Below are 12769 nucleotides of genomic sequence, written 5' to 3'. Positions count from 1 at the left end.
CCCAATATTCATCCGCTCGGCCTCCGACACGGACGAATCCCTTCATTCTATTCGCCAGAGATCATCACCACGGCTGAATCCTTCGGCAACTCGTCCGTGATTCGGCCGTTTTCGTCAGCAACACCAGACTCCTTCTCAACACTTTACTCCCATCTTTCCCGTTCAATAGGCGGACGTCGTATCTCGCCCGTATTGCCGACCGTGTCTCTACATCCTCACTTACACTCAAGTCCATTGTTCGGCCGAATCAACAGGCGATGGGGGAACCATCAACGAAGCGGCGCAAAGTCCGTAAAGGAACACGCAGCTGCTGGGAATGTAAGTTGTACCAATTAATCCTTTACTGACAGCTCACTAATTCTCTACAGGCCGTAGACGCAAGATCAAGTGCCAATTCAACAGCGACGAAGATGCAATCTGCGTGGGCTGTCTTCAGCGCGAGACGACATGCATCTCGCAGGAGTACGTCCAGGAGCCTGCAGCTCCCACACAGGACAAGCGTCTCGCACAGCGCCTCGGACGACTCGAGATGTTGATGGAGAAGCTTGTCGACAATTCAGTCCCTGAGCCTTCACCAGCCCGAAGAGTGCACATCCCTTCACCCTCCGATTCGGATGAACCGTCCACCTTTCGCCGCTTCACGCAGCAAGCGGCTGATGTGTTTGACTCTTCAGTCGTGGACAATGCCCAGCACATGACATCTTCATTAAACCATTCCGATACACCTCTAACATCCCTCCCCGATTCAACCCCCATAGTCCCCCCAATCCGCTTCCCATCCCGCCTCGCAAAAGCAAATCACATCTCCCCCCAACTACACGCCCTCTTCCCACCCCAAAGAACCCTGTACGCCATCTCCCAGCAGAGTCCCGGCGCACGCTTCGTCCTCGCAGCCTTTTACTCCCAAAAAGATCAAATCGACGGAAAACCAGAACCTCTTTCATCTCTAGCCCAGATCCCAGATATCACCAGCCATCCCGCCATCTTGGCCAAGCGGCTCCTCCAGCTGGCAGTCTGTCTCCAACAGATGCCCGCCTTCTTCGACGGGAGCACCCTAGGTCTCAAAAAGTCCATGGCCGAGACCATGGAGGAATGGGTCTCGGTAACATCCAGGCTCGTCACATCAGACGACGACTTTGTAGGATGCCTCGAAGGTCTAGAGTGCCTCATCATCCAGAGCTTCTACCAAAGCGACGCGGGGCAACTGCGCAAGGCATGGATGACATGTCGTCGCGCCCTCAATATGGCCCAGCTCATGGGTATTGATCGCCGATCTGCAAAGTCGATCCGCTCCTGCGATCCATCCTTTGACCCTAGACGACGTCCATCTCCAGCTGTAATCTGGTTCCGCATTAACTGCAACGACCGGTATCTGTCTCTCATCCTCGGCCTCCCCATTGGATCCCGCGACAACTGGTTTGCTTCAGACGAAGGTATCCAATCCGATGCACCTAGCGACAGGCTCGGAAAGGTATACGCCGTCATCTCCGGCAAAATCGCCGACAGAAACGAGATGACGGGCAGCGAAGCATACGCCCTAACGCAGTCAATCGACCTGGAACTTGAGAAAGCCTTCAAGATGATGGACGTCCTATGGTGGAAACTCCCGGATATGGCCATATGCTGCAACTCATCCGACACATCCGGCGACAACATGTCAGTCGTCAAGCTCCAGATCCGTCACTACTCACTCCTCATCCTGCTCCACCTCCCATACCTTCTCCGGGACCGTGGCCAGAGACGATATGAATACAACCGCGCCACCTGCATGCAGGCAAGTCGCGATGTATTGGCCCGCTTCCTCGAGTACCGGACTTGTTTCACAACAGCCATCGCCGGTCGACACGTTGATTACTCTGCCTTAGTAGCCGCCATGACACTCCTCCTCGGCTATCTTGGCTGGCGATGGCCCGGGTACGAAGCCCAGCGAGCTCAAGATCGAGAATTGGCCGAAAAGGCGCAGGACAAGATGAACGAGATGGGAGCCATGAACAACGACAGACTCTGTATCGAAGCAGCCGAAACAATTCGCCAGCTTCTCCCCATCGTTCAAAGATCTACAAACGGAGAAGAGAGAAACGTCCATCTCAACATCCCCTTCTTAGGAACAGTAAACATCAACCCGGGCCCATCACCTCCGCCATCCACAGGCATGATGCCAACACCCACGGGCAACACAGAAGGAGGCCTATCCTCGGAAATCCCCTTCTCTTTCTCCCTCAACGAGCCTTCGTTCACACCACAGGCACCCGAGATCAACGACATTTCCACAACCTGTCCTCTGGAGAATGCAACCCCCGATTGTGTAACTGCCGAATGGCCATGCTTCACAGCCGACCCAGAGGATTGGGCTCTACAGGGAGTAGACACGACGTATTGGTCCATGTTGAATAGCAGCATAACATGAAAAGATGTAGAATCAGGTGCCAAGCATCGGCGTCGTGTTTATTAGATTATACTGTATACCCAATTTCATAAGAAACCCCGTCAATGCAAGACCCGAATTTCAGGGTCGAATAGTCGCAACAAAGGAACTGGCCTCGTGCGGCCAGGGGTATCTCCATGTCCAAGTATCCTTGGTATCCCTCCTGAATCAACAAACGCCACAAAAGAGATAGACACAACTCCAGTATCCAGTTAGTGATTAGGTATAACATGTGCCGGCTCGAGCATTCGCGCGTCTCGGCCGCATTAGGTAGAGAGCTCTTCACTCTCGTAGGCCTTCTTCCAGGGCTTCGTGATCGATAGTTTCACTCATCACCCTGGACGGCGCGCCCTTCCGCCGTTGTGCTGTCCAGTATCTCTGGAAGCCAGGAATTGCCCCGGGTTGGTTGATACCCGGAGCCCGGTTTATCTCCTTTTCTTTCTCAGGCTTCGGGGCCGTGGTACTTGGGCCTCCCCATGGCCTCCAACCAACCCACTTGCCCAGGCTCGTAGAAGGGCTACCCTGGGGGGTGATAGATGGGGTAGGAGAAAGAGATCGGATGGTAGGGTTAGAGACAGTTCGCGAGCTGGGAAAGGCGTTGAAGGCGTTGAAGCTGTCTCGAAGCGCAACCGAACTCCGCTTGGCGGCTCCACGAGCAAGTGTGGGTTGCGCTATGACACCCGTCACAACAGCTTCGGCACCACCAAGGGGCCGAAGAGTAAGTTGACTAGGTCGTGCCTTCAGCGTGTGAATGTCAAGACCACCTGCCAGAGACATGATGGACTCGTGAGAGAGCGCTCGGTGAATCCGAGGACGCGGCATAAAGTCGTCCTTGGAGTCCTCGGAACTTTCGACGATCGAACTGTCGTCGGCTGAAGGCGTAGTTCCGAGATCTGGTGTCTCCATTCGAGGCATGAGCTCATCACACTCTCCTTCATCTTCTTCATGAATAGTGTCATCATTATACTGATGCCGAGGCGGAGTGCCAGGATCAAGCTGAAGAGAAGGAGCTTGAAAGCTGAGAGCCGAGATCTCAGACGGACCCTTGCGGTGAGCCCGCCAGGTGGGTGACATAGGATCGAAGCTCGTAGTCGGCGACGTGGGAATATCGCTGTCGGCAAAGGAAGTGTCGAACATGGAATTCCGCTGGTTCGACCGTGGGGAGCTCGGTACAGATGATGTAAAGTCGGATGTTTGCTCCGACATTAGCGACCACCTCTGCTTGGGCATCGAGATGACCGAGTTGGGCTCCTTGGTTGTGATAGAGGCAATGGCGGGCATTGCCGGCCCAGGGTTTAGACTCCAACGGCCCGATGATGATCTCGGGGTGGAGGTGCCTGAGCTTGGAGGGTTAAAGATGCTAGAGTTCAAGCTTGAACGCTTTCTCCTCGTCTTGCCCTTGTCAGGCTTAGCGGCCACATGGTAGTGATGATGGATATGCAGCTCTTGGGAAACTCGGGGAGTAGAGGGCATAAAGCTCTCGAGCTCAGCCTTGAGCGTCGAGGCGGAGCTGTCAGGAACAGGCTGATGGTCGAGAAGTTGCTCACGCAGAGACTGGATCTCGTCGTTGGAGTTGAGCAACATCTCTCGCAACTCAGCGATGCCCAGCTGAAGGTTGGCATTGTCCTGAAGGAGGTCACGCACAAAGTGGTTGACAACAGGATTGCCAGGCTTCGGGTCTTGTAGCGTCTTGGACGCAGCAGCACCCTTTAGTCGAGCAGCTGCCGTACTGAGTTGCTTGTCAACCTCGCGCTGGCGCTCCATCCTGCCAATAACCTCGGCATGACGCTCGCGCTCCTCACGGGCTTCCTCCTCCATCCTCTCGAGCTGGTCCTGCATATCCAAGATGCCACGCTGAGCCTCCTTGAAGCGCTGAGCGTGAGACCGAGCATCTTCCCTTGTAGACCTCAGCTCCTGGTAGAGCTCATCCTGCTCCAGCTCCATCAGCGACAAGTGTCGCTCCGCATCTTCGGCTCGGGCAGCAGCAGACTCGAGCCTCCGCACGGCCTGCTGGGACGAGAGGAGGCTGGCCTCGAGGGCCTTGATCTTTGTGTCGGATTCAGAAACGGTGTTGTTGAGAAACTCGAGCTGGTCAAGCAGGCTCCTGTTCTCCTCAATCTTCAAGGCATTTTCGGCCTCGAGTTCCTGCTTGTCCATTTCCAGACGCTCTATCCGCTCGGTCAGATTGAGGCGGTCCCTCTCGGCGTCAGCCATGTACGCTTCATGCCGGGCTAGCAGGGCCTATAATTGAAGAGGTGAAAAATTAGCAAGTTTTTCAATCAAGAATGTGCAGATGCGTAAGTGTGTGTTCAGCGACAAAGGGCGGCGGTGGAACAACTGGTATGCGGTCCAGACGGGAGCCAGAGAAGCAGAGCGTGATGTGATTCACACAAGGAATGCTTCGAAATTGGGGGTCGTGTGCGTACCTGACCAAGCTGAGCTGCGGTGTGGACATCTTTCTCGACGGTCTCGAGTATGTAGCAGTTCTTCTTGAGAAGAGGGCATTCGACGCGGCCGCAGCAGCATGTGAGCTCTGGAGTATGCTCTGGAGTATGCTCCGGCCGGGGGGAATCCGGCCTCTCCATGATGGCGGGAGCGAGGATGGAGATGGAGAGGCCTCAAAGTGTTGCAGATTATCTATCGTAATCGAGAGCAAGGTTCGCGAAAGGAAGCGAAAACGGCGGAGAAGGCGGCGGACGTAGCGGTAGGAAACATGATAGACGGGTGATGAATGAGTCGAAGGCCAGGAGGTAGGGTTCGAGGGGGGTCAGAGCATGCTTGGCCCGCCGGTAAAGATACACGGGGACGGAACCAGGCGAGGAAGAGGAGAGTCGAGGTTGTTGAACAACGACGAACTCGTCGAAGAAGCCGCTTCGCTTCGCTTCGTTTGAATGGAAGCGGTGGTTGAGGCCTGAACAAAGAGGGTCTTGTCCGGACGGTTGTTGTGTGTGGCTTGGTATGTGTGGCTCGCGCGTACCTAGCTTCGGTGGGTGTGGGGTCTTGTGCCTGTATTAGTGGGTTGCTCGGCGCTTTTGCATGTGCTTCATTTGCGGTGAATGTCAACAAAGAATGAACGAGTCGTGAATAACATTTCAACGACGAGAAGGCCGGGACGGGATGAAAGAGTTTTTATGTATGCGGGAGAAAAAAGAAGGGATGAATCAGGAAGATGAGGCCGCAGAAGAGGCCAGCCAGCCCGCCCCCATGATCCTTGTGATCTTACTGATCCATGGCTGGCTTTGCGCCAGCTCTGCTGCACCACCTGGACAAAAAAGCCTGGCCGCAGACTGCAAGGTGGCGTTCACAAGAGCGAGACAGGGGATCTAGCGTGTTTCTTTCTTGGTCATTGGGGTGCTCAGGGGTTCGTGGTGGGCTCGAGTGTGTTGACATTGCAGGGAACCTACGTGTTGGCGATGCGTTGGTGCCCGCGTTCATAATTTCATCTGCCCTCTTGATTGGACCGTGTGTTTTGGGCGCCACATTCTTATCTTCCCTTGCCCGTTTGGGGTAATGACGACACGCTTAGCGCCGACCTCGCGATTTTTGGCGGTTGGTGCGTAACCACGTGACTACCCTCTTAGGCTCCAGGGTAGCCGTTCATGATGTCTGGCACTGTTGAGAAGCCAAGGGGTTTATCAAGCACGAGAAACAATGAGACAATTTTCAAAAGAGCATTATTCACTGGCTTTTCAGAAACCCAGTGCCTGGCACATGTTCAGCGGATCTCACTGCCGAGGACGCGCATCTCAAAGTGGTTCCTCCCGCGTTGCCGAACCTCCCAATATCCACTCCCAAGACACCGCTTGCCCAAACCCCACAACCACGTCCTTTACACATCATCAACTCTCCACGCGAAGAAACTTCACCGCCCTTAGTAAGTTGTCAAATCCGGCGACTCGACATCCTTGGGGAACGAAAACCTCGTCTCCACAAACACCTTTTGCATCGCGTCCTCCCTCGCCTCGAACTTGTAGTACACCTTGTCCAGATCCTCAAGCCTGACGCGGTGCGAGATCATCTGCGTTGGGTCAAGGTCACCACTTTGGATCATGCCGAGGAGTTCTTTCCAGTACTTGTGGACAGGGGCTTGGCCGTTGCCGATGAGCCGGATGCCTCGCTCCATGAGGGATCCGATGTTGAAGTGGTTGGTCTGTGGGGTTAGGTGTGAATGATGTAGGAGGATGGAGATGCTTACATATCCGACGTAGACGCCTGTGACTCCGCAGCGACCATAGTTGCGTACACCTTCAATCATCTCGTTGATGATTTCACTCGTATCTGTCTCAATACCAAGCGACATCTCCAGCCAATGCATCCAGCCCTTGGCGTACTCACCGGCCGCACACTCAATTGCGCAGTCAGGACCACGTCCACCACAAAGGTCCTTGAGTCGGCTAACCACAGTCTCCTTGTTGGTAACGCCGTGGGACAAGTGCTTGTAGTCAACCAGCTCTAGCTTATCCTTGTGCTTGGGAGGCCAGTTGTCCTTGATGAAGGAGAGACGCGGTTCGGTGTCGATGAAGATGACTTTGCTTGCACCTTCGAGGATGGCAAAGATGCCAGCCATTTGACCGATTGGACCGGCACCGAAGATGGCAACCTCGTCTTCAGGGTAGACGGCTGTGTCTTTCACAGCGTTGTACGATGTGGCCAAGACATCGGAAAGATACAAAGCTTGGCATCCTGTCAGTAGAGTCGTGAGGCTTGAGAGATGAACTCACCCTTCTCATCAGGAACATCCGTCGGAATCTCGAGCAAGTTCACATCCCCCAACGGCACACGCACATACTCAGCCTGTCCACCTGCAAACCCACCCGTAAAGTGGGAATAGCCAAACATACCCGCCGTCCTCCCCCCATACATGGCCCTTTCCATCGTGTTGGAGCTTGTTTTTTCGCACTGCGAAGACAGCTTCTGTTTGCAAAAGAAGCACTCGCCGCAGGCAATCTGGAACGATGCAACATATCGCTTGCCTATCTCGATGCCTGTGACGCCTGGACCGATTTCATCTACGACGCCGCAGAATTCGTGGCCGAGGATGTCGCCTTCGTTGAGCTGGATGACCGTTCCATGGAGGAGGTGTAGATCTGAACCACAGACGGTACTGCCTGTTACTTTGAGGATAACATCGCGATCTTCAAGAATCTTGGGCCTGGGTACGTCGACTGAGATTGTCAGTAGTTGTGTAAGTGAGTGTGAGGTGAGCTGTACCCATCTTGACCTTGTTCTTGCCCATCCACGCCAATGCCTTCATCGTCTCGCCAGGTTTACCCGTCTTATCATCGTACGTAGTTACATCCTGCTGTGTTACGGCGTTGTCGCCGTGTCCGATGACCTTTTCGGCTTGGTACGCTGCTTGAGAAGCCATTGTTGCTGTCAATGTGAGTCAGTAGCAACTGTCAAGTAATGCGCAGTCTACGCTCTCTTTATCTGTCGCGAAATTATCTACAGTGTATCCAGTCGCTTGCACCCTCGGCAACATCAATATGCTCGTCACAATGACAAGGGCCGTCGTTCTGTTGATGCATCAATGACGATCGAGTCCTCGACGTCATTGACTTGGAGGGTCGGGGCTTTTGCACCGGCCCTATCAGTGACAGTCAAATGGAACACATCGGGATTGGATCAATGTAATTAACTAACTTGAGGCTCGTCATTATTAAACACTTTCCTATTCGGTATGCACTCCGTCGCAGTAAATGCCGTTCTGAGAAGTGTTCCCGGTAGTCCCCTCGTCATCCAGGGCCTCTGCAGGACTCACAGCACACTCATTCCCTCTTGAAGCTGAGTCTTTGTAAGCATCTTGTTGACTCTCATCAGCTCCGCGCTCTGAGACATGGCCGGATCTCTTCCCATGCTCGCCATAGCCACCACCGTCTCTCCCTTGCAGTAGTAGGCAATGAACTTGTTCTCGGTCGGGTCACCTTCAAGAACAATGTCATCGAAGCCGGGTATGGTGTTTCCGCAGTATCGCAGCTGAGCTCCCAGAGCCGACCAGAAGATGGGGATAAAGTGCTCAGGCGCGCTGGATGGGTTGACAATGTGGTTTGCGACGATGCGACCGGACTGTTGCGCCACGTTCCAATGCTCAATTCGAATGTGTGTTCCATCACCACCAGGTCCGTGATAAGGGAAGGTAGCGATATCTCCAATCGCATAGACATCCTTCAAGCCCGCAACGGCGTAGTTGTCGTCCGTCTTGAGAGAGCCATCCTTTTCCAGCTGAACGGCCTTGTTGTTTCGCAGGAACCCGGTCGCAGGAGAGACACCGACACCAAGAACCACGAGGTCGGCGTCCAGTTTGGTGCCATCCTTGAGATAGACAGCACCGACATTGGAAGGATTGGATGTGTCCGGCTCGGCCTTGTCAACACTTGCGCCCATGTAGAACTTGACTCCCTTGCCCTCGAGCGCTTTCTGGAGGCCTGCACCGACCTTTTCGCCGAGGACTCGCTCGAGGGGGACCTTTTCCATGCCGACGACGGTGACTTGGTTGTCGTTGCTCGTGGCCACAGCCAGTTCAATTCCGATGAAGGAGGAGCCAATGACCACAATCTTCTTGCCCTTCTCGCCGATCGCGTTCACAATCTTTCTAGTATCGTGAACACTACGCAGGGTAAAGATGTTGTCAAGGACCTTGAATCCTTGAAGAGGCAATCGTCTCGGCGTTCCGCCTGTCGCAAGGACAAGCTTGGTGTACTCAACTTTCTTGCCATCATCCGTCGTGACGTAGCGATCGTTGAAATCGACATCAGTGACCTCGCTCTCAATAAACTCGACAGATCCACTCTCATACCAAGACTTGTCTCGCCAAGTCAGCTTGCTAAGGTCCGTCATGAGAGCCTTGCTCAGCTTGGTGCGATCAATGGGGTAGTAGCCCTCATTGGAGATGACGGTCAATGGGCCCTTGTAGCCCTTCTCACGAAGACCTTCGACCAAACCCAAGGTACCTGAACCTCCTCCAACGACGACGACCTTTTCCTTTTGAGCGCCGCTGGCAGCTACGCACTTGATGTTGGGCTTTCTTCGCGAGCCTTTGACGGCGGCCTCCTCGCCTGTGAGGTACACGGCGCCGTTTCGCTCAGCGACTTGGAATACGGGCAAATGATCGAGGGCAGGAGCATCTTCGACGTCGCCGGTTTTGGCATTGAAACAGGCTGCGATTATCAGTCAGTATAGAGCGATCAATGAGACATGGCGACGTACCTCCGTGCCATGGACAGGTCAATCGACCCTCACTCGTCAGCACGCCCTTGACGAGAGGAGCGCCATAATGAGTGCACTTTGCACCAACAGCTTGGATCTTTCCTTTGACATTCACAAGCAGGACCTTGCCATTCTCAATACCCTCCACCTCGACCTCTTTTTTCGCGCCAGGCAAGAGGTCGAGGGACGAGAGGTCCTTGATCTTGTATTCCTGAGCCATTGGTCTGCAAATGGAGAAAGCCCGCGATAAAGCAATAGGTCGTCGAGTTTGTATACGAAAGACTTGAAGTATTCTGGGGTACGGACGCATCAAGACGTATGCGAGACGAAAGAACAGTTGAAGCTCAAGAGACGCCGTGAGAGAGCATGTGAAGAAGTGAGGAGAAGTGTAACATGGCGCAATCAAGCGGGACACGGCAGATGTACCGTTCCCCCCTCACTCACACTGACTGAACAAGAGGGAAGCCCGGAATGATCCATGTTGTGATAATGTGGGGGATGACAATAAGACGAAGCTGACTGGTCGAAGCTATCAGAGCTGCATGTGTATGACGACGATGAGACGTGGTTCGGATCGTTCCCTTGGAGGAGACCATGTAGGAGTACGAATAAGGCTTAGCTCAATTGGGAGATTCCAGATCAGAACAAACTTATCCCCAAGCCAGATTAGTTAGCCCATCATTTGTAACTGCCGTGATATCGCGGGAGTGGGAGGCCGAGAGTGGGAGCCGTCCTCGCTGCGCCTTGGCCAAAGCCCGTACCGATTCAGACCTGAAACATCATAAGTTCATGATGATAAACCCTTAGAATGAGGTAAAGTTACGTCATGAATATGTAAATGTTTGTTAAATTTATGAGTACTTTTCCTAAAGGTTCATGGTAAAATTATCCTCAACTTAGACGAGATGGCCCGTCCCTGTAAGTCCCCGAACGCGTTCGTACACACTTCATGTCCTTGCGTGACGACTCTAGCATTGTCGCTCTGACGAAGCGTCTCCTTGCCAACCGTCAGGGAAGAGATCCAACGTTAAAGCATCAAAGAGGAATAAGTCATCGGGAAGACTAACATCAGCTCCGTCAAAGCAGAAGCCTCCATCTGGAGTCGCGCCGATTGCCCCGGCGGCCCCGTTTGTGATAGCATCGAGAAATGACTCTTCTACATCACATCGATCTTCATTTTCTCGCGATGATGACGCTTCTTCTGGGCCTGTAGGAGGCGCCGCGGCCTGCCCGTTTTCCCGCCCTTGGTCCTCATCAGGCCCGCCCGCCTGAACCGCCTTTGCAGCCCGTTGCTGCTTCAACTTCAACGCCCTCTGCTCGACAAAATGCAGCCACGCTCGCGCATAATGCCAGTGCTTTGATAGTCCCCTCAGAGCCGCCATTAGGATCTCGAGGATGTGTAGTGATCTGGCCGCGACGATAGGCTTACTCGACCCCGCCTCGTGGATGATGTGGATAGTTGCCGTAATGAGGACGTTGGTACTGTACAGCCACAGAGTCGATAACACATCCTGAGGTAGCGTCTCAAAGATGGCGGCGATAGTCTTTGCGGAGTCTCCGCACAGCGCAGGATCGTTGCACTGGTCCGGCCGTACGTCTTCAGCCATGCTTTGCTTTGGCAGAGGTCGATGGACCAGGATGACAAAGTTGTTGTAGGTGAGGTGAAGGATCGACTGCCACGTATCAAGCGTGGAGTACCTCAGCTGAACCTTTGAAGGAAGTTGGAGGATGAACTCAGCGAGAGACTCGTCGGCCTTTCTCGTCGCTCGAACGCGGTCTTCGGGGGAGGATCTAAGAGCCCAGCCCTCTCTCATCGCCCGTGATATTATGACGCAAAGCTTGGTTTGGTATATAACAAAGTCCTTCTGCGCGTTGGGAATCCCCTCGAAGTGGGAATACTCGAGATCAGGAACATCAGAGTCGTCTAGGTTTCTGTTCAACATTAGCAAGTGAAGTTTATGGTTCTCGAGCAGCGGTACCTTACATTGCCTGCGGTCGACCTGACGACAGAGCCGAGATGGTGTCAAACTGGAACAGAACCCACCATAGCCGCGTATAGACTCTCTTATGAGCCGGCAGCATCCTGGACCGAGTCGCATCGCGATGCATGCCAAAGGCCATGGCTGTCCGAGCACCAATTCCAATCCAGTGCCACGCACTAATAGCAACCTCCTCGAACCCGTCAGAATGCCACGTCATCAAGAGAGCTGCCTGGACATAAACAAGCCGATCTGTCTCGAACTGGTAGTCAATCAGAGTCTTGGCCCTGCGGAAAAACATGCGCTTTAGTGAGTGCATGCTCTCATCGTGGGATGACAAGACATGTGCCCCGACGAGGAAAATGGCATTCATCAGAGCAGAAGACAAGGGGTTCTCAGGGTCCTTGCCCTCGTACTGCACCATAAACTCTTCCTCGTCGACTATGGGCCATCCGCAGTTTACAGAGTCAAAGTATGCTCGAAGCAGTCTGTCGACTAGTTCCTTGTCTGGACGTTCAAGGATCTCAGGGGGAACAAATCGATAGTAAGAGGCCCCCTTGACTCGCATCTGACTGTAACCCAAATGGACGCTGTTCTCGTCGCCGGCCCGGGGGAAATTCTGACGGACGAGGTAATGACAGTTGGACATGCCAGTGCCGATGAAGCAAACCCGAGTCAAGCGGCCGTAATCGGCTTCCTTCATATCGTGACGGCCGAGAAAGTCGGCCAAATTGCTGGCATCATATTCGCCATCCTCATTGGCAACCAACCTCTGAACCGTGTCGACCTCCAAGGGTGAGCTCGAATCTGTCGCGAGCTCGACGGGTGTTGGCTCGCGTGGACGAATTGGCACTGGTGAAAGGAGCCGGGCAGCAGCAGCAGCAGCTCCTCTACGCTGTTTCTTTGGATAAATGTGGCAGCCTGGCCGGTTTCGAGAGCTGCACCCCGTGCAGGGAGGTCCTTTTTCAAGGATATCGCAGCGTATCTTGAGTCGGTGGCAATGTGTGCAAGCTCGCCCGTCTGATGTAGTTAGCTTAGCCGTAAGGACGACTGAGGGGGCCAGGGATCCGGTCTCGGCGATATAAGACGATTGATGCTGCACTTACTTACTCTTCTTCGTCTGTTGGCGGGGGACATTGAATTCCCGGTTTCAAATTCC

At 53.8% G+C, this 12769-nt stretch overlaps 4 protein-coding genes and 1 pseudogene across 5 annotated transcripts, besides 1 other annotated feature; 1 reads left to right on the top strand and 4 right to left on the bottom strand.

Annotated features, from left to right (window-relative positions):
• Nucleotides 1–257: 257 nt before the first annotated feature.
• NCS57_00901200 (Zn(2)-C6 fungal-type domain-containing protein) lies at nucleotides 258–2407 on the top strand (the record flags this gene model as incomplete). Its single annotated transcript, XM_053058804.1, has 2 exons — nucleotides 258–318; nucleotides 369–2407. The coding sequence occupies 2 exons, from the start codon at nucleotides 258–260 to the stop codon at nucleotides 2405–2407; spliced, it is 2100 nt and encodes a 699-aa protein (XP_052912635.1).
• A 300-nt stretch (nucleotides 2408–2707) lies between these two features.
• On the bottom strand, nucleotides 2708–5010 carry NCS57_00901100 (uncharacterized protein; the record flags this gene model as incomplete). Its single annotated transcript, XM_053058803.1, has 2 exons — nucleotides 2708–4666; nucleotides 4852–5010. 2 exons carry the CDS (start codon nucleotides 5008–5010, stop codon nucleotides 2708–2710), a joined length of 2118 nt encoding a protein of 705 aa, XP_052912634.1.
• A 1286-nt stretch (nucleotides 5011–6296) lies between these two features.
• NCS57_00901000 (uncharacterized protein) lies at nucleotides 6297–7793 on the bottom strand (the record flags this gene model as incomplete). The annotated part of the gene is made up of 4 exons (XM_053058802.1): nucleotides 6297–6575; nucleotides 6621–7099; nucleotides 7147–7590; nucleotides 7637–7793. 4 exons carry the CDS (start codon nucleotides 7791–7793, stop codon nucleotides 6297–6299), a joined length of 1359 nt encoding a protein of 452 aa, XP_052912633.1.
• Nucleotides 7794–8182: 389 nt separating this feature from the next.
• Nucleotides 8183–9998, bottom strand: NCS57_00900900 (Rieske domain-containing protein; the record flags this gene model as incomplete). Its single annotated transcript, XM_053058801.1, has 2 exons — nucleotides 9632–9998; nucleotides 8183–9582 (listed from the first exon to the last, which is right to left on the bottom strand). Exons 1-2 carry the CDS (start codon nucleotides 9939–9941, stop codon nucleotides 8183–8185), a joined length of 1710 nt encoding a protein of 569 aa, XP_052912632.1. The 5' UTR covers nucleotides 9942–9998.
• Nucleotides 9999–10599: 601 nt separating this feature from the next.
• NCS57_00900800 lies at nucleotides 10600–12706 on the bottom strand (annotated as a pseudogene). Its single transcript has 2 exons — nucleotides 11616–12706; nucleotides 10600–11563 (listed from the first exon to the last, which is right to left on the bottom strand).
• Nucleotides 10600–12706: a sequence feature.
• Nucleotides 12707–12769: the final 63 nt, after the last annotated feature.

Source organism: Fusarium keratoplasticum, chromosome 6 (assembly GCF_025433545.1).
Source record: "Fusarium keratoplasticum isolate Fu6.1 chromosome 6, whole genome shotgun sequence".
Classification (NCBI taxonomy): Eukaryota; Fungi; Ascomycota; class Sordariomycetes; order Hypocreales; family Nectriaceae; genus Fusarium; species Fusarium keratoplasticum.
This window is presented reverse-complemented; position numbering and strand designations above follow the sequence as displayed.